Genomic DNA, 21,757 nt, shown 5'->3' with positions numbered 1-21,757 from the left:
CCCTTCTGAATTTATTACACGCTCCATTCTTCTGGGCATGGAATCTATTACATGGGTGACAAATCTATCTCCTTCCCCTACCTCCAGCCATGCTTCGGAAACAAGATGCCACAGGTCATCCTGAGTTCTTGGTGGATCTGCCTCAGGCCAACTTTCCCTTAGAGTACGCTTCACTTCTGCCCACATACTTTCCATGAGATTGAGGTCTGCTCCACGAGCGGCCAGTCGATTAAATCAATCTCAGGATGCCCTGCGAACCATTTCTGAATCACACGGGAAGTATGTGTTGGCGACTGGTATTGCTGGAACTGAATTACACCATCAGGCTGAAATACTCGTACAGATAGCACCATGATATTACTGATAATGTCTAAGTACTGAGCATTGTCCAGATGTCCTTCAATTCTATGAAGCTGTCCTGCTCCGCGACTGGAAATCCAACCCCAACATAAAATAGATACATGGCCACTGCGATTGCAAGCAGCCACATATCCATGGTCATATCGGGTGCCTCTCGGACGATACACAAAACGGCGTCCCTCCTTTGATGTTGTGAATATGGATTCATCTGAGAAAACTACGTTTTCCCAATTGAGACCCACATTCGCCTGTGCAAACGCGAGACGGTAAATTTTGTGGTCGCCTGAGAGTTTTTCCTTCACGGCAGCAACACGGCCACGTAACCCAGCATGACGAAGCCTTCGCAGAGCTGTATGCTTACTACCAGGAAAGAGAGAAACTTCCCTTAGCTGTCTAGACGTCCTTAGTGGGTCTAACCGGGCTTCGTTTACTAATCTCGCATCTTGGGCTTCGGTTGACACATGCGGACGACCAGGAGATCGTAAATTATCAGTCTGACCTGTAGCACCATATTTCCGAATCCATCGCCTTCCTGTAGAGGCCGGGACACCTACTCGCCTGCTAGCTGCAGTTGCAGAATAACCTTCCAACTCCCATAAAGTAATTACTGCTGTACGTCTATCCATAGTTACCAATGTTCTGAGCTGTGAGAAGGAAGCAATAGGTAAAAGCTAGTACCTGACGTGTGATTGGTTACTTGCACGACACGCTTATTGTGGGGAACAGCGTTGCCAAATCTAGCATAATGATGCTAGATCTAGCATAATTTGCATGTCTCTAGCATCTAGCATCTTGCTTTTAGCATCCTGCCCAAATCTAGCACAATTTCAGCAAGTTTATCAAAAAGCCGTAAAACCTGGAGATGAGAAAGAAGTTGGTCGTGGGAAGAAAAAGAACGGCAGAAATGTATCCTCTTCCATTGATTCATACAGTCGGTAAACCATACAGGCAGTCTTATTTTTGGAAGTAAGTTCGAAACGTCTTTGGGCTTTTTTGTGGCTCCACCCAGGGTTTTCTAATCCTTTAACTCCGACGCATGGGCGGAGCTATGGGGGCCATTCTCCCCCCAACTTTTTGACAACTTCACCATCTTTATTTCTGACTTCATGATCATATTTATTCCTGAAATGACAGCTCCGAGACCGACCAAAAATCTTCCCCCCCGCCCCCAGCAGACGATTCCCAACTCCGCTTATGCTGTGAAGTAATTTTCTTTCAAAATATGTAAACAAAAACTTTGCATTCATTTATACGACATATACGCCATTGAATCTGGCAACGACTGCATTAATTTAGTTGAGTTAAAATTTTGGTGCGTGAAGTATTGAGTTCTATCCATGCATTCTTGCTCTCTGTGTATTTTAAGTTACGTTATCGTATCTCAACTTCGTTTTTTTAAACTCCTGAATTAGTAATTATGAGGATCTAGCATAATTTGACCGAATCTAGCATAAGTTCGATCAGGTTTTGGAATAATTCCGAGCTGTGAGTCTGGCAACGCTGGTGGGGAACGACTTGGTCAACGACTCGCGAAAGAAATCTGAAAATGGTGCGCCGTAATAATAATATTAAAAACAGTTTTTATAAAGGAATATTAATACATACGAAAAGCTGTTTAAAGAATGAATTGTTATACTGACTTTACACGTATAAAAACATATACCATATACCAAACAGATTGAGCGATATGATGATAGCTGTTTTGAGACAAACACTTTCGAAGTCCAACTTCGGGTATCTTCGGAAAACAGTAAACTAAAGCTGCTGGTTCGAACCTCCAAAGCCAACCTTAGTAATCGGGAAACGATGTACAGATATGTTTTTCCTTCTGTTAAATATAATAAGACATGTTCAAATGGTATTAAGTGTAGAAAAAAGTAACATTGAAATACTTAATGATACAATATTTCGAGACTATGTATTCACACTCTCGTTTCGTCATTGTGATTTCCATACGGAAAAGAGCATTTACGTATGAGCTCAGTTATATTTCAGAAGCAGCTTCCGAAAAGCGGTCATATTAGCTCAGTGGTACACCACCGAGCGCTTAAATCGTGAGTTCGATACCCGTTCAGGTGAAATTCTTTTATGATATTTTACTTTCCTCAATGCATGAAAATTATGTAAAATAGTTACATTACAATTCATCAGTTGTATATATCAGTTGAATATATATATTCATATCATCAGTTGTATATATCAGTTGAATATATATATTCATATCATTTCACGACATAAGTAATTTTTATCTTTAAAATATAACATCTGAGGTATTGACAGAACGTCGGTGTATTATGTGTGAATATTGAATACAAATTTAAAAAATCGTGTAATAGCAATAAATAAGTTATGTAATGTATTTATTTGCAGCTACTTTCATCGCAGATAACTTCTCAATATTCGCATTACAGCATTTAGGTAGAGCATATCGAAAATCGGATCGTGGTCCAAGACAAAAAACTAGCTAGCCCCAAACTGTCACGCAAGAAATTCGCGAATCGCAAAAGTAAAGTGAAGAGATTGAGAGCGGCAATTCCTTAATCGCTCTCTCTCAACTCTCTCTTATCTGCATTTATACACATAAAAGTGTATGTATGTATGTTCCAACATAACTCATGCATGCCTAGAGCAGGGTTTCTCAACCTGGGAGTCGCGGCCCCTAGGGGATCGCGAAGATAGGCGGAAGAGATAAATATAGTTAGAATCTAATACCAGAAATTATTTTTAAATATTATTTTTAATTTTGTTCTGATAAGCATACTTTTATTTTTTATACACACTGTAAAGAACAATAAAAAATAAGTCTACTGAACATTTTCAAAGGGTGTAGAATTCGTGTTACTATTCGGTTCAAAGTCTCTTGTCGTCGCGAATTCTGTCGAGAAATTTGAAGCTTAAAATATACAAAACGATAATCATGCCTGTTGTTCTGTATGGTTGCGAAACATGGTCGCTTACTCTGAGGGAAGAACATAGACTGAAAGTATTTGAGAACAAGATCCTTAGACGAATATTCGGACCCAAGAGGAACGGGAATTGGGAATGGCGGAAACTTCATAACGAGGAACTACATAATTTATACGGTTTACCCAACATTGTTAGGGTCGCCAAGTCTAGAAGGCTTAGGTGGGCAGGTCATGTAGCTAGAATGGAAGAAAGTAGAAACGCTTTCAAAATCTTGACTGGAAGACCAATCGGAAAACGACCATTAGGAAGACCTAGGCGCAGATGGGAGGACAATATTAAGATGGATCTCGCTGAGATAAGAATACAAAGTAGAAACTGGATCCAATTGGCTAAGGATAGAAGTCAGTGTAGAGCTTTTGTGAACGCGGCATTGAACCTCCGGGTTCCATAGGCCATAGAGTTAGTTAGTTAGTAGAGTTGTTTAAAAATGAATTTAAATCAAAGAGGTATGATATAAAACTAATGAGAACTGTATATAGAAATACTAGAAAAATACACATGCAACAAAACCTGCACATTGAAATACAATTAAAATTAAAACCTAATGAGATACCTAAGCATGGTGTAATTTCACTAGTGCAGCAATGTCCGGTTCAATCTTCATGACGAACATTATCAAACCATTTTCAACTGATAAGCGATTTCTTATCTTTGTTTTAATGTTTACCATAAAAAAAAACACACTTTCGCACAAGTATGATATAGCAAATGGAATTATTACTTTTAAAGCAGCAATCCCCAGACCAGGATATTCTTCTCTCCTCATCAGGCAGAACTTGTCCAAGTCTTCGTTACAAAAAAACAGTTGCAAAGACTTGTAGCATGATCATTCTATTATTTGGTCAAGAAGTTGTGGGCTTAGATCGGATACGTTAATGGCCTCTTCAATGAAGGAGTTTAACATCCATCTTGAACCAGCACCTTCGTCATTGGGAATATAGATATTACAGTTACTGTATCCACTGTCAGTGCGGGGCGCCGAAAAAAGGGGCCACACATTTCGGAGGAAGTGTGTTACTCATGTTAGGAAAGTACATGTGCACATGTGTAAAATAGAAGGAAAAACGTAATAAAATGTGCTCAAAATTAAGGAAAGGTAGGGCTTATTTTGAAAATGTTATTGAGCTTCGTGCCAACCATGGTGGTGCTTCGTAGCTAGTCTGTCGACGTCACTCATATATACGGTGACATCGTACTATACTCTCGCCCCGGGCACTGATTTTCCATGGCACTGTTCACTATAAACAAAAAAATGGATTCTACTATTATAGAAATAGGTATGTTAAAAATCTCACACAAGCTTATTATAAAACAAATTAAAAAGGGTCGCTGGCAAGAGCGTGTGATAAAAGGGGATCGTGATAGGAATTAGATTGAGAACCACTGGTCTAGAGTAATTTTAACCACATTTCTTATAGTTTCAAAAAGATTGCTGTCGGGTTACCTATGGTGAATGGGAGGGGGATACATATAAAAGATTGCTAGAAAATGATCGATATTAGATTCATAGTTTTCGGGGTCGCTTAGATAAATAGTGAGACTTTCAATTTCGCTTAACTCCGATTAAGCTCTCATTAGTAGGGATGGGCACGAACGACTTTTCTTTGAAACTCGACTCGACTCGAAACAGACATCTTTGAGGTCTACTCTTGGACTCGGCGCGAAAAATATCTTCCAACTAGACTCGGATTAGAGTCAAGTCGAACCAAAACGAGCCAAATCCTGTGTGTAATCCTACCTAGACAATACATAGACAATATTTATTCTATCATCAATTATACTACTGTTACTACAATAATAATAATAATAATAATAATAATAATAATAATAATAATAATAATAATAATAATAATAATAATAATAATAATAATAATTATTATTATTATTATTATTATTATTATTATTATGACAACACCGTGTACAAACATGAACAATAGATGGTTAGTAAAGGAATACTAAAAGCTAGTTGACTGCCGACGTCGGTAGTCATGAACTCTACAAGGCAAAGACATCGTTCATTACTCTAAGCTGTAAGCGTCGGTGGACTACAGATGGTCAACTATTGACCTCTCGCCAGAAATTGGTGGCCCCGCAGCGACGATCCGTGGTGGCCCAAGTTCCATTTTGAAAACTTTACCACCAGCAGCAGAGACGCGATGAAACGCCAACGAACCACAAAATTACTCTCCCAAAATATGTCAAAATGCCTGTATGTGTGATTTGTTTATATTTAGGTGAATCAAAAAAACACACAAAAAAATACCCGGGGTGGACGCAAACTATCAATATTACGATTACTAGGCACGTGTTCTCCTGACTTCCCCACGGAAACGATCATAAAAGGCTTGGTTGTTGAAGGATAAATCATTGACGTCTTAATTTAGCCCATCAGACAAACCCCTACATCTCGAGTTCTAGAAGGTGATACCGTGAACCGTTTCAGATTTATTGCTTCCTGGTGGAGTAGTATCCATGAGCAAAATTTGAGCATAATAGCCGACATGCATCTTCGGTGCCTCTTATCTTTAGTACAATTTTAACCAGAGATGGTGTGGGTCAATGAAAATTTGATCCACGACCCACCATGACCCACTATCACCCACCACCCAAATGCCCCATTGGCCCACTCTGACCCATCAACCATCGTGATCCACTCTGACCCACCACCAACTATGAACCACTCTGAACCATTGCGACCAACTCCGACCCACCAAAACCCATCGACATCAACTCTGACCGATGGCCCACGTCCTCCTCTCCATTGACTAAAGAGGTTACACTTGTAATAAAACAAGACTGTGAAATTATCACTTATCGGAGTTTGAATTTCTACCGTCAATGGCTCAAGCACCTCTCTGTTACAATACTGGTGGGTCTGACCTTTACGATATATAATGGCAAAGTGTTTCTCATCTTCCAAATTAAAATGAATTTAAATTTATCATATATAATTATTTCTTTGTTGCCTTACAGACACATTTCAGTAGAAAATAGGGTGAAATTTGAAAGTTTCAAATCAAGGAAAAGTAGACCAACGTAGAAAAAAAAAAGAGAGAGAGAGAGAGAGAGAAAGAAACTAATTTTCTATATAATTAAGCATGCCGTACTAATTGAAAATGCCCATGTAATTAAGTTTAGAATACAAATTTTATGGCCATTTTTCTCTAACTTTATGGCTTGATTGCCTTATGCTCGGAACGCTCCATACATTAAACACCAGCTTCAGCAATTATAAATAGAAAGCAGTGGGTATAAAATTCAAAAAGAACTTTAGTATGCATTACTCAATTTGTTTCTCAACTAATATCAATCGTTTTCGATTATTTTTACAAATCAACCCACTACCAATTTCCAATATATAGAAAATGCACCCCCGTCCCCCCGCCCATAAAAGATAATTTTAAAAAATGCCAGGACATATTTTCTTTATTTTTAATAAAGAGTTATATGTTGAATTTCAGCTCTCAGTTGAACGGCTTGTAAGATACTAAATTTTTCGCAAAAATTCGGACTTCTACTCCCCCTAAGGATATGTATTGTAATGAAAGTGACACGCGTATGGTAACTTCCCAGTTGGAAATGGAGCCTGATTATATACCAAACGTCAATTCATTTGACTTTGCAATTTGACCGTGATGATTACGCAGACATAGTTACTTTCAATTTTTTATGATACATATCCTTATTTCATATGTTACAGATGATTCAAAAATATTTTTTCAAGCAGTTAGCTCCTCTAGAATCTCACAGGCTGCATCCCAAAATCCAACTCCTACTATCCTATGACAATCCGAAAGTGACTGAACTTTTTTTTATTAGGAACAAATGACAAAAGAAAAATGGAGATCTTGAAAGTAAAATGTAGAAAAGCTCGGTGCCCCCAATAACTACATATTTCTCCACCCCTTCATCCCGAACTTAAAAATAAAACTTAATTCGAATATGGTTAATTAGTGAATTTATTACAGTTAAATTCCACTCACTACATGCTACAGCTACAACTATGTAACAAAAAATAACAACTGTGAAACATGTTCTGAATTACTATTAGATTTCTTACGCTATTATCAAACATATTAGAATAGTAAAAGAGGATTGTTCGTGAACATTGAGATAATATATAGACCTAGAGGTGCCCTAATGCGAGATCTTTGATGGTATCGAACTCGCAAAAATCGAATCGATCCGCCATATTATGCAGGGAATAAAAGATAATGATAATGTATATTTGTGTTATGTGTTGATTATCTGTGTTTTGAAGAGAAATTTATGCCGAATGAATAAACTTTCTTTGGAATTTTATAATAATTCAAAGGTAAGTTATTTTCTTTCCTTTAAGGTTTAAATAAATAATAAAACGTGATTGTGTACTTATAATAATATTGGGTGAATAGGCATATGCATTGCATTTACACTGACAAAAAGCTCGTAAAGACTACTACCTAGAGAATTGTCAAACTGTTATTAAGTTTGCTTATTTATTAAATTGTATGTTTATGAGTTAATAATTTTGCCAAAATTATAGAACCTACAAGTGTTCTGTGACACCTTGGCAAGGAAACTAGATGGTTGTAGAGGGAGTAGGTCTACTTTGCATATGTTAAAAATTGCTAATGATGTCAATTACTGGATAAAATAATCCTCACTCAGTGTTAAAAGCAGCAATAGACATATCTCTCATACAAGTCGCACGTTATTTATCGATATTCTGTACAAAAAAAAAAAAAAAAAAAGTTATTTGTAAATGGGTTCACGTTCACTTTAGCAGACGGTTCTACCAAATTTTTACACATATCTTACATTTTCAGGATAGATTGGAGCTTTGTATTTCTTTTAGCGGAGCATGCACTAAATTAGGAGCTCCATTACTAATTGTAGATTGACTTCAGGAGGGCTCTGTATAAGTACAGTGTGGACGTATGGCATAAAAACTGGGCAAGGTTCTAGAATACGGATTCCCCTCCCATTTAGCTGTAATAAAGACAGAAATCGACGTGCCCTGCGGGGCTCTAACCCGCCTCCACTCGCTCGGCAATACTCTGTGAATTAAAATTTGGACTTTGGTACAGAAAGGAACCAACCTTGCTACTAACCTATATGGAGGACCTGTGTTCTAGAACCCCCCTTGCATAGCATTCGTGCCATTTAGTGGCCACCTAGCACAAGTTAGGGCTATTGTTTAAACTTGGGGGGAGCAGCTTTTTCACCTACTTTTTGCGATATTTTATTCCGATTCTGTTTCATTCCGATCGTTGTATGGTTTCATACCTTAAATTAGGATCCATAGCATATGTAGTAGTAGTAGTAGTAGTAACAGGTGAGAAGGCTCGCAGGGGTTCGTTAGGTTCTGTTCTCGACATGAAATGGGCAATCACTACCACTTACCTTTATAGTTGGAACAGGTCCCATACTGCCTACATAAAATTCTGTACGATACTGTCTTGACTACCTGAACACCACTATCAACTCATGTCTCCTGTAAATTATATAGGTCTGTTGTATTTTACCACTCTTGGCCCACCAATACTAAACATTTACCCAACTTCGTGTTTTATTTATTGCAGTTTTTAGGGAATGTTCTAGAACACAGCCTCCCCCCATAAAGATTAGTACCTAGGTTGGTTCCTTTCTGTACCAAAGTTTAAATTTTAATTCACAGAGTATTGCCGAGTGAGCGCTAGCTAGTGAAGGCGGGTTAGAGCCCCACCGGGCACGTTGTTTTTGTCTATTACAGCTAAATGGGAGGGGGACCTATGTTCTAGATCCTTGCCGCTATGCAACCGAGTCTGAGGAGAAGCGCAGCAAGGGGGCCCGAGAGGCAGCGAGAGGGTGCTTCCGGAGGGAGCAGGCGCGTCAGCGACAGAGGGTATACGCATAAGCGAGAACAGTGGAAGAGGACACTTACACATACAATACTTTCACTATAACTAAAAATTCATTTCAATATGCTGCACACTGCCAGTAATTACTTATATTCACACTTCCATTCCCTCACGAAAAATGTTTCACCTATCAATTTTCTACTTGGTAGATCCGTCTGCTTGAATAAACCCTTTATATTTCATGTACAGTATTATATATATGTTTGCATTGCTGGTATTTGTTAGTTAAAAATCACAGGCGTTTCGATTTACCTTCAAAAATAATAATTTCTGATTTAGTGTTGTAAAGCGTAGAACGGATAACGTAAAGGGTTGTTGCATTTGGTATTGTTCAAAATCTACGGTAATTTTTAGGCACTTGTTCCAAGTTTGCCTCCCACAGATTTTCTTGACTTCCACTTTTCTTTCATCTGCACCATTTGAGGAATTAAACTGAGTTAAATACCTGAAGAGCAGAGCGCTGAAAATATGACAAGTAATACAATATATGGCAGAGGCGTAGATAACTAGCCCATCATATGTGTACCATTAGTAAGTGTAGTATTTTCTAAAACGTAAAGGACTAAAATGTTACTTATTGGCAAGTTTCGCAGGGTTGTTGTGAAGTTGACGCACTTCTCACATACAGCATTGCGTATGGTTTCGTATTACAAATTAGAGAGCTCCCAACTGGGGGTCCGCGCCATTATTTATACGCATAAACAGTAGTGGGGGTTAAACACGTCTTACTCCGACTATTCTCACCCACTACACGCTTATAAGACATTTGAGGTCCTTCACACTTCGACAGAGTTGACAGTGTAAATCATAATAATATAGCAGTTTTTAACTGTGTTGGAATATTTTTTCTTGAAGAACATTGGCAACACTAGTCGATCTTAACGCCACTACTGGCTATAAAGCGAAACAGTAGGGCATCGTAGCTCAGTGGTAGAGTACTCTTAAAGGTAGGGTCCCTAGTTCAAACCATGTCCAATTCAAACATGAGCTTTTAGTGGACAACAACGTGCTCTCAGGTTTCCTCGGGTTCTCCAGTTTCCTCCCACATTCTCATTTCACCAATTCTTTCGTCATTCTCATTCACATCCTCAGAAAAAACACCCGGTTTTTCCGGGTTGGATCCTTTAAAAACCCCTGGATTTTGATATTTTGGTTAGTATATTATTGATACAATTAAGCTGATCTCATTGAAAGTGATTTTTACTAGATTTTGGAAAAATACATGAGTAAATACAGCTGCATTTTCGAAAAAAAAAGTGCTCGTAAAATATCCGTAATTTATCGCACAAAGTATCGGAAGTGAACTTCCAACAATAAAACCATTTATTTTACAAAACATAAATTTAATTTGGAAATTTTTCAAAATCTTATGGCGCCTCTATAGACGTAATTATAATTTTTATGTATTGATTTTTTTTTTTAAATATCAACACTCATTGATTTTTGTTACATTGTTTCAGGCAACAAAAAAGTGGAAATCTCCAAACGTCCGATGTGTAGATTTTGAAGATCAGAGCATTCAGCGTGAGATTATTCAATCAAGCAAGTCAATTCCCAGACAAGTCGACAATCGTAGTATGGTGTTGGAGTCGTGTAACACAACTTTACCTACCTTAAAGCAGCCTTCTCATGGTGTTTCTAATGTTGATACGCAGTCACTTGTCCCTTCTTGCAGTGGAACGAAATTAACACCACGAAAAAGACTTTTGAAAAGGAAGTTGTTTGAAACAGAAACCAAATGTATGGAATCCAGAAAGAAGATGAAAGCATTGTACTTGAAGAATGACCGTCTTAGAGAGAAATGTGCAAGTATTCAGGATATTGTGCAAAATCTTAGAGAGAAGTGTATGATAACAGAAGGTACTTTAGAAGTGTTGTTAAAATCAGTACCCCTCAGTGTGGAAGGTAATGCAGTGGTGAAGTCGCTCTTGAGTCCGTCGGGTAACAAAAAATTTGATCCGGCTCTCCGAAGTTTTGCGTTTACACTTGACTTCTATTCCCCAGCTGCATATGCGTAAGTTCGTAAAACATTTAACTGTGTGTTACCGCACCCACGGACTTTAAAAAAATGGTACTCTTCAGTGAGTGGAAAGTTATGCATTGTATATTCCTTATTTTTTGCTGATATATAAATGCATTGTTTATTGAATGATCTGATTCAATTTCTTATGCTTTTTGAAATGATATTGCTTGTGTAAATTTTTCATTAACTGGTGACCTTGACATGTAGAATTCAAGAAAGGTTAATCAAGAATTTATTCTGGATTGTTAATATTACAAGGACTAACTATTTGTATACTTATTATTAACCTATTTCCAGTTAATTTTTTTCTTTAAATTGATAGATCTTATGAAATGTAGGTCAATCTTATGTAAAAAAAATCAAATCTGATAGAAAGAAAGTGGGTAAAGATTTTTTAAAGCCTATTGACTGTCATGAAAACCGAAAGTGTTTATGGAAGCAAATATGTTTTATAAATTCAAAGTTCAATTATTACAGGGTAAACCTATGTAACTTCTTAGGGCTTGAATTTTGTAAAATCTGTTCATAGTAGGCATCTGCATCACAAAATGAACCTACTGACCAAACGTAATGATTCTAGGTGGTTTTCTCTGCTTGTTAATCAGTGTGTAAATTCTGTCCACCCCTCCTTATTTACCTCCTTAGAGTTCGATTTTTCCAAAATACGTTTTCAGTACACCTCTACATTACAAAATCAATATACTGTTCACATTTCATGCTTCTAGCTTAAGTGCTTTTTGCTGGGGGTTGATCATTGAGTGAATGTGTCTGCATCTGTATTTCGCTTTTATATGTTTAGATGTATATGGTTTATTGAACGCTTCATACAAAAATTGATGTACAGCGTTAGAAAACGTCTATATTGACAAAAGAGAAAAAATTTTTTTGTGGGGTTCTTTCTGTGACTTTCTACATCATACACAGATGCAATATTTAAAGCTTTAACTTCACATTTATGACATTTGCTTGCTTTCATGAACGTTTATTAATAATGACTTTAATAGGTGAAAAAGGCCGATCTTTACGCATCCCCCTTTAAATTGGTTGAGAATATGTGACAAGTATAAGACATTATATTCTGTTCTAAGAGCGACGACATTTCTGTATTTCTTATATTTCTGAAGCATTGTATATACAAATGTACTCAAACCTAAATGAACAACTTAATAATGAATATAACTATTATGAAAAGTAAATTATGTATTCGTTTATTGACGTATATAAATTACTTCTATGAGCCAAGTTCATGGAAATACATTTGCCAATTTGGCTTCATTCTAGTCGTTTTGATAGAAACAAAATGTAATTAAAGTGAATGAATTGCTATGACAGTATTTAGTCAGTAGTGAGTGTAGTAACTGAAATGAACGAAAAATTTGCGCCGCTCTGCCACTAATATAGTTCTGCTCACGAAAATGCTACGGAATGCATAACGTACTGTAATAGTGTACAGATATTGCAGAATCATGTATGGTACTCAATTCAGATTACTGCATTGTGTGTGAAAATAAGCACTGATTGCTAGCGGGTAAATCCTGGGTTCGTTATTCAAATATGTGAAAGTAACATTCAGTTTTCTAAGAGTAATCCTCATGGTTACTAGGGACCTAATTCCTGTCTTCACTCGCAATTACTATGTCATTATGTTGGGATTGGGCTTCGTTGTGTTTGTAAAGTTAAATAGCCTGAAGTTGTCTCCGTGAGTTCCTTTTCTAAGACAATCTAATACAAGGTAGGAAATTTCAATAAAGGAAGGAGGGTATTACCTCATAGCAAGAGTATGATTTTTGCCTACGAAATTCTTAAAATAGCAACGAATTCAGATAAAGGCTACCTGCGACGGATGTAAAAGTGCGATTATTTCTCATTTCTTAGTTTTTATATATATCCCGGATCGGAAAATATGCACCTTTGCTCGCTTCGCATACAAACTCAGGATACTCTATTTCTTTTTTTTTTTTTCACACTGAATCCGAGTGTCTATGATTTTCTCTGTTTGAAGTGAGATGGCCTTACCATATTACGCGCCTCTCGGTACAGTAATTCTTCCAGTAAGTAGTTAATGGATTCAGTCCTCAAAACTTTCAATATTTAGCACGGGGGCGCATATTACTGTATGTTTATGCATTTAATGTTCAAAACTTACTACGTATTAGGGCAGATTTTATAGCGTTTAATGTTGTGTACAATAGCACTCTACGTGAAATGTTTTATTAATTCAGCATTTGAATCGTTTATTTATGGAACAACGTTAACTCCAGAGACCACATTTAGGTGATTTTTCAATTAAATGGAATGAACCGTCTTCAAGAGAATATTCAGGCACGTTCATATAGAAACCTATCTTTTATTTATGAAAGAACGTAACTACATTTTTGTCAGAAAGTTAGTTATGAGTTCCAGATCATTATCCTGGTAAAAAAATTGATTATTTTTAAAATTATTTTTCTCTCCTGAAAAAGCTTTGTCTCTGGAGTTTTTGTTTCATAAATTAACGATTCGAACACAAAATCAGAGGACTGAATTAAAAACACATTAAGGAACTGTTGTACACAATATTAAACGCTGTAAGTTTGCTTTGAAAAAAAAGGAAAATTTTGAACATTAAATGCAGAAACATGCAATAATATACCCCCTCTGCGAGATGTTCAGGTTTTTTTCTTTTTGTATGAACTACTTAGGAGAGGTATTACTGCACCGAGACGCTCCTATCTTATTTAGTTTCTTAGTTTAAAGGAAGGTCCACACTGCAAGTGAGTCACCTACCCTTCTGCTCACAAGAGTTTGGACATCGCTTGATTTCCTGTGGAACGGATTTTTCATATCCTTCCCACTCCCCTCACCTCATGACTCGAGATGCCTACATACGGGCATGCTGAAGGAGGCAATTTTCCTAACAGATAACTTCCTACCACTATACCGGAGTTAAGAGAAAAGATTCGGTCATTTGCTTTGTCATTCTAGCAAACCGTGTTCACTAGCATGTTCATCGATCTACAGGACCGCTATGAAGAATATGTGCGACATAATGTTCAACATTTTGAACACAAGATATACAGGAACGAAATTAAATGGAATGAACCATAAATTTACAATATGTGTTGAGTAACATTTAGTTGACATGCATTTGCCAATCTTCTTATGTTTCATTATGTTGTACAATAAATAAATAAATTTAAGCGATGTGATTTCAGTACTGTTTGTTTTGCCGCATACAGTAGAACAAGATGTTAAAGTTTATGACGTTTGGTTACGATGAAGCCTACTTTGCATTTTTTTTAAGAATAGATTTTACAATTGATTGCAGTGAAAACAATATTGAAAAGGTATTGAACATATATATTACCGTCCTATGAAAACGTCTGACAATCATTTAAAAAAAACGATATGGACGCCGAGTAGCCAAGCATGGACATTGTGAGTAACAATGATTTGTACAACAATGTTTGCTCTGCATGAAGTTATAAAACATAAAATTTCGAACAACAAATAGTTACAAATGTACTGAAAGAAGTTTATTTACTGTGGTAAATGTCTTAAGAATATACAAATCAATAACCGATATTAACACTTCATATTGTTTGTTAGAATATTTGGCGCTGCAATATCACAGATATTTGCGCTTTGCTTACTTTCAAAATAGTTATCATAGTATGAATGCACAGGGATAAAGATGGAATAAGGACTACAGTCAAATTAGCAATACAAACTGATCAGTCATTAGAAGAATCATCGTTACGAGGTGGATCCGGTGACAGAGCGTTCCTTGTTTTCACATAATGCGCACGCACAAGCATCAATATGTTGAAGCCTTTGTGTGACGCATACACGTGGACACTCCTCTGCTCTAAACGTTTTGGTCTGTGCAAGAACAGCTAACCATTTCCAATATTTCTTAAGTAATATTTTCTGTTGTCCATTTTATTTGGGCCACTCACCACTTGTACATTAAGGATGCATTTCCTGATTCTAAATGTTTCACTGCTTTTCCTGCGAGGATTTCTTTTTGGAATATAGCTACAGTCAATATATCCTACAACTCTAGGAATACTAGCCATTTGATGAAATTGAACTTGAACTGTCCTCAAACAATCAGGAATGGGGAATCAATCACATACGTCAGGCGACGAGCAAAGACTGATGATACTTTCCTCACAAGCTGGCAAATTGTTGGGTGGCTCACGAAATTGGTTACCTTGAATGTGTATCTGTAAAACAAGCACAGAAATACGTTACATAAAAAAATTCAGGAATACTCTTTTTGGAATCTTTTTTGCTAATTTAGCAACTTCAAAATTTATTCAGGTGATAAGACTGAAAATTATTCAGATGCACCTATCCCGTGAGAAACAACGCTACCTATAATTATGGCAAGTCACATTTGTGTTTACTTTTGATTATAGGAATGAGTAGATGAAAAATGGCAAAAGATTAGCTAATTTTTAATAAAATCCCTTTTGGAGCAGCCTCATTGCCGTTAAGTTTAACAACTCTAATTTACAGTTTATTTGTTTATATCTGTAAAATAAATTATATTAATCAGAAAATGGAAAATATAACTAAGTTTCTTAGATTATGTTATTTTGCATCAAATGCTGTAGCTAAGACACCTACATAATTTTATCAATTATCAATTATGAAGATGCAATGGGAGAGTAGGAAGAAATGTCTACGTGTATATTCTTCTCTTTAACAACTTGCATAGTTCTTTATCTTGTTGAAAATTATTGAACCATGAATAAATTGATTTAATCTGTTATTTTTGTTCTGAGCTATTTTCTAAAAGTATGATATAAATTAATTACGAAAGTGACTTTCATATTAACAAACAGTATTGCGAATTATGCGGTTGATTCATCAGATATAAACTTTGATATCTAGCACTGAATCATGGTTTCTAGCTGCAAAACTTTCAAGAAAGAAAAGAGCAATTATGTAAAAGATTAAAATAATGATTATTAGGAAAGATAAGACAAAGATAACAGCATAAACCCTTTTTGTATAATTCGCCATTAAAATATAATCACATAATCGCTGGTACCTACTGTTTATGTGACAAAATTTTGCTGTGAAATGTTCAACACCATTAAATAATCGAAATTGCATTGTGTGTTTGGTGATGTAACATTTTATTGGGGACTACAAAGGTGTATATTTTCTATTATACGATGTGTAACCCAGTATACAGCGTGTATCAAAAAGAATCATCCAGTTTTAAACAATAATAGTATCTATTCTGTCTTTGAGTGAGCAACGTACTGTTGGAAAGAGGAAAATCTCTAGTTGTACATGGTTTCCGCTAGCTAGCAGCAGTGTGCTTGAGTGAACGACCACTACGATTCTGGTTAAAATGGCATCTGGACAACAGAAAGCGTTTTGTGTACTACGTTTTGTGCAAGTCAGTTATAACTGTTCAGTGTGACTTTCGTACTAAATATGGTGTGGATCCTCATACTGCACAGAGCATTAGACGATGGCATGAACAATTCCGAACAATAGGCTGTTTTTGTAAGGGAAAATCATCGGTACGTCCTCGAGTGCCCGACGCAGACGTGAAGCGCGTCCGTCAATGTTTTACACGCAGTCCGCAGAAATCCGTTCGTTGTGCAGCTCGACAGCTCAACATGCCCTCAATGTCCCTCTGGCGTGTGTTGCGTGTTGTTTACACATGAAACCATACAGAATTCAGCTACTGCAAGCTCTTTGTGAAGGTGACAAAGAACGACGTATGGAGTTTTGTAATTTCATTCTTGGCAAGATTGCAGAGGACGACAGTCTTGTTCAACGCTTAGTGTTTAGTGACGAGGCAACATGCCATTTGAATGGAAATGTGAACCGCCATAATGTGCGAATATGGGGAACGAAACACCCACATGAAGTTGTAAAACATGAGAGGGACTCGCCAAAAGTTAATGTGTTTTGTGCAGTTTCCCGAAAAAAGGTGTACGGTCCATTTTTCTTTGCCGAGAACACTGTGACGGTGATAACCTACCTTGATATGCTTGAGTACTATCTTTTGCCACAGTTGGAGACTAATTCGAATGATTTCATCTACCAACAGGATAGGGCACCGCCACACTGGCATGGGAAAGTGCAGGATTTTTAAATCGAACGATTCCACAACGATGGACCGGTCGCACTGGACCAAATGATGCAGCGTTACATTACTGGCCTCCGAGGTCACCTGACCTTATGTATGTGATTATTTCTTGTGGAGGTTTATAAAAGATTCCGTTTATGTGCCTCCGTTACCAAGTACATTGAATGAATTGCGATATCGCATAACGGCAGCTGTGGAAGCTGTAACTGAAGACATGCTAGCTGCAGTTTGGGACGAATTTGAATACCGCATGGACATATGCAGTGCATCTCACGGGGAGCACATTTTACACCTATGAACAGGTGCAATAAAAACTTTTTGAGTTTCCTGTCATTCAAAACAAAAACTATTTGTATATGTTTATTAGTTTCAGAAATACAGACTTGCCAAAGTGGATGAATCTTTTTGATACACCCTGTATAATAGTATGGTCTGAAAATAATGAAAGAGAAACATGATTTTACTACTGGTAATATTGAGCAATAAAATATTAAACTAGTTTTTGAAGAAAACTGAAAATGGCAAACTACATTTTCAAATTCATATGTTATGTGCTTCAAAGAAAATAGCGCCTACCTGATAGTTCCCACTCACATAGAATCTTAAAATCGTGAGTACTTTAAGAATTGCTGGTAGTGAACGTTCCCGCAAAATAATATTTTCTAAATCGTCTCCCAGTAATGGAAAAATTTGTCTCAGAAATATTACTTTCGAAAACCTGAAACGAGAAAAGAATACAGTTTGAAACTAAAACCAAAATCGACACACTTTGTGTAATAAACCTATTATCAACAGAAATAAAACCTAACCTAAACATTTCCAGTTAGTACTTGAAAATCAAATTAGCGTGTTAGCTGAATTTAAAGGTGGAAGACAGGCCATGACCTGTTTGGAGAAGAAAAATAAGTGCGGTGTTAGTAGTTAGGTTAGGTTGCTGTCGTTTTATTTCATACTTCAAAATGAATTTCTATTTCTGCGTAGAAGTCATGGTACAGAAATGACCAGTGCGAATATATGAACAATGGAAGTGAGACCGGTTTTTGAATACATGAACCTTTGTACAATACACATGTGCAGGAGACATGCTACGGAAATAACCAGGCGCGGAGATATGGACAACCGAATAGGCCTTTATGTCCGCCCCTCATAATTTCCGTAACATTACTCTTACACAGGTGTATTCTCTGAAGGTCCCTGTATCTCTACTGAAAATTTCATGAAAAACGAGGAATATCACAATGGTAAATGACACTCAAGACGAGCAGCGTATATGTGACGTACAAGAGAGTGGAGCAAAACAAAGCTTCAACACTACCAACCGTCACTGACGCACCTGCTCCCTTCGGACGTAGCCCCGTGCTACAGAGCGGGGCAATTAGTTTCGCCCTGCCCTGACTCGTTTAAATAGCATTCGTGCTCTTTAAAGGCTATCTAACACAAATTAACTTTTGATTTTTGAACTGTCGTTTTTACGACATGTCTGCACAAGGTATGTCATATAATGTTTAAGTCCCCCTAAAGTTAATCTATACATATGAATGCAATTCCCTCCATAAGAAACAATGGAGTGTGTTTAGTAAAGCGGTCCAGAAGCACGTAAAAACACAAAATTTACAAGAGAAATGCATGATGCAATTACTTAGACGTAACATAACGTAACCAAATCTAACCTAACCTAACATAAACTAACCTAAGCTAACCTGAACTAACCTAAACTAACCTAATATTAATAGAAATAAGCGAAATTCTATTTTTGTAAGATTATACAGGACCTCTACACTAGTATAACACAAACTAAACTAACCTAACCTAACCTATCCTAAACTAACCGAATGTGAACAGAAATTACCAAAACTGTAACATTTTTTAGAGAAAAGAGCTGGACCCCTTCTGCTAAACATAGGCCGAAACAATTTACAAGATCCATTTCCGGACCAAAAGAAGTCATAATTAATGAATTGAAACATGTATACTTAATCTAGAATAGACCAAATTGTGAAAATTTTACATTGTGTACAATTAAAGCCTGCCTAACCTAATCTTGTGTCTACTTCGGTAGCAAATCGTAAACATTTTACATTTTATGTAAGTTGTGTCTGCTTCCGAATTGCATTATACTTTTTGGCTAAAGACAACAAAACACTACCTTCTTAATCTAATGATACGAACGTGCCGATATATTGAGATACAAGTTGAGCACGTAAATAATTTCCTTCTGCCAATTTAATTTTATACAAACACAAACCAGTATCAAGTATAAGATTTGTTTACACAAGTAATGAATTTTGGTAATAGACTATATATAAGGTCCTACTTTCCTTTCTCTTCATGTTCCTTGGTTCCTGAGTTGCACGATTTTCTGTCTTAACCTTGTGCAGCATCCATGCGTATGGTTATTATGTTATTGTATCTTGCACTAGATGTATTACAAGGATCTCCTGTGAAAATTAAGTTATTCTAACCTAAACCACCCTAACCTATTTTGTTATTGCATGGTAGTAAAATAATATGTAGTTATTGTGTTAAGAAGTTTGCTGTAAACTTGAAACTATAAATTATACTTGGGATTTTTTTTACACATAGGCTAAATGAAACTTATGATTACAGCAATTTAAACATAGTATACAACGCCATGAAATAGACGTTTCTTGGTTCAAAAAATGTGACGAAAAAGTTAAAACGAAAGGTCCAAAGGGAGAAGTACCCAACGAGAATAGGTTCTACGATCCGTAGCGAATACAACTGTAAAAATTGCCAGAAAAGTAAAGGAAAATGAGTGAAACTACTCATACTTAGTTTGTAGAATGAATATTTGTTATTTTTTCACTATGTTACTGTTATTAAATTAGCATAAAAGTTAAAATCAAAACGCATAGTTGACTTACCTGTAGCTCTCAAAGAATTGATTATCGTTATACAGTTCCAGTGGATTTTCCATGTGCCTCGTATGTCTTGATACATCATTAGTCATCGCAAAGTAATAGTTTTTTTATATTTGTTCTTCCACATTCAACAAAATCCATACCAAAAAATGAATGACTATACTGTTAAAGAACTCAAGGAAGGCTTAAAGTTGGTCGATACCTTGACCTATCTAATCCTTGTACATTGTATACAAATAGAGTTCGATATGTACGTTTTCTTTGTTTACATATATCAGCTGACTGTAAATTGCGGAATACGCCATCTTGGGAAGGGATATCTCGAATCGAACGCTACAATCGAGAGTTCGCTCGAATCAACACTGCGACATAGGGAAGGGCACCTCTAGGTCTATATATTATCTCAATGTTCGTGAAATAGTATATTTGCTCTTGATTTATAACTTTTTCATACGGAAAAAATTAAAATATTATTCAAGTTTTAAACTTTGCACTCTGCAAATATGTTGCCCTCTAGGCAATGGGACTAATGTGAAATGTGGACTAATGTGGACTAATGGGAAATGCTGCACTGTTAGCGGCGCTGAAAACTTACGATTCGATTCTAATATCGAATGATTTCGATATCTTTATGTCGCTACGTAACCACCCTGGGTGCTAATGGAAGCTTAATTGGACTTGAATTGAAAGTAGAACTATTCACCTAAGCGACCACGAAACTATAGATTCGATACTAATATCGACCCGTTTCTAGCATTTTTGATATGTATCCCGACAGTACTCTTTTTCCAGACTGTAAGAAATATAGTTAAAATTGCTCTAGATATATCAGAATTATGTTGAAATACACACATAAATCCACTTTTATATTCTGTATAAATAGAGAGTGAGCGAGCGAGCGAGCGAGCGAGCGAGAGAGGCCGACTCAAGGCATCACCACCTCCACATTGCAAAAGCATATATCAGGAATTGAATTGAAAATCTATGTAAAGACTTTCTGCTGTGGCATGCTTCATAAGGACAATTCCAGTCTGCTCACGTGACCTTTGGGGTTCATGAATTTTTTTTTGCGAGCGTTCCGACTTTGGATTCTCTGTTTATACCTTCTGTTTATGCATCGAATAACTTTTCAAGAACATAAATGACATTCTGTATTATGAATGTTGAGGATTACCCTCTATATGACAAATAGCTGCAAATAAATACACTACATGATTTATTTATTGCTATTGAACGAGTTTCTTAACTTGTATTTACATCCTCATATATAATACCAACCTACTGTGAAAATTATCTCAGATGTTATATTTTAAACATAATAATTACTATGTTCTGCAATGATTATGTTATATATACACAACTTATGTATTCTAATGTAATTATTTTATATAATTTTTCATGCATTGCGGAAAATATAATTTTAAAAAAAGGATTAGCCTACACGGGATTCGAACCCTCAACCTTATGAGTTGAAATCCGACAGCTTACCAATGAGCTAACACAACCTTCTAGCGAGGTATAACGGATCTCAAGATAATTATGA

General features: G+C 36.5%; 2 protein-coding genes across 2 annotated transcripts; one reads left to right on the top strand and one right to left on the bottom strand.

The window, feature by feature from the left end:
- The first annotated feature begins 7,489 nt into the window (after positions 1 to 7,489).
- Positions 7,490 to 14,224, top strand: LOC145673316 (uncharacterized). Its single transcript, XM_081742912.1, has 2 exons — positions 7,490 to 7,642; positions 10,670 to 14,224. The coding sequence occupies exons 1-2, from the start codon at positions 7,523 to 7,525 to the stop codon at positions 11,225 to 11,227; spliced, it is 678 nt and encodes a 225-aa protein (XP_081599038.1). The 5' UTR covers positions 7,490 to 7,522; the 3' UTR covers positions 11,228 to 14,224.
- Positions 14,225 to 14,546: 322 nt separating this feature from the next.
- Positions 14,547 to 20,486, bottom strand: LOC145673317 (uncharacterized). Its single transcript, XM_081742913.1, has 3 exons — positions 20,218 to 20,486; positions 17,909 to 18,050; positions 14,547 to 15,440 (listed from the first exon to the last, which is right to left on the bottom strand). The coding sequence occupies exons 1-3, from the start codon at positions 20,301 to 20,303 to the stop codon at positions 15,339 to 15,341; spliced, it is 330 nt and encodes a 109-aa protein (XP_081599039.1). The 5' UTR covers positions 20,304 to 20,486; the 3' UTR covers positions 14,547 to 15,338.
- Positions 20,487 to 21,757: the final 1,271 nt, after the last annotated feature.

Source organism: Thermobia domestica, chromosome 16, assembly GCF_964235325.1.
Source record: "Thermobia domestica chromosome 16, izTheDome1.hap1.1, whole genome shotgun sequence".
In the NCBI taxonomy this organism is placed as follows: Eukaryota; Metazoa; Arthropoda; class Insecta; order Zygentoma; family Lepismatidae; genus Thermobia; species Thermobia domestica.
The sequence above is the reverse complement of the archived record's forward strand: the minus strand, read 5'-3'. Positions and strand labels throughout refer to the sequence as shown.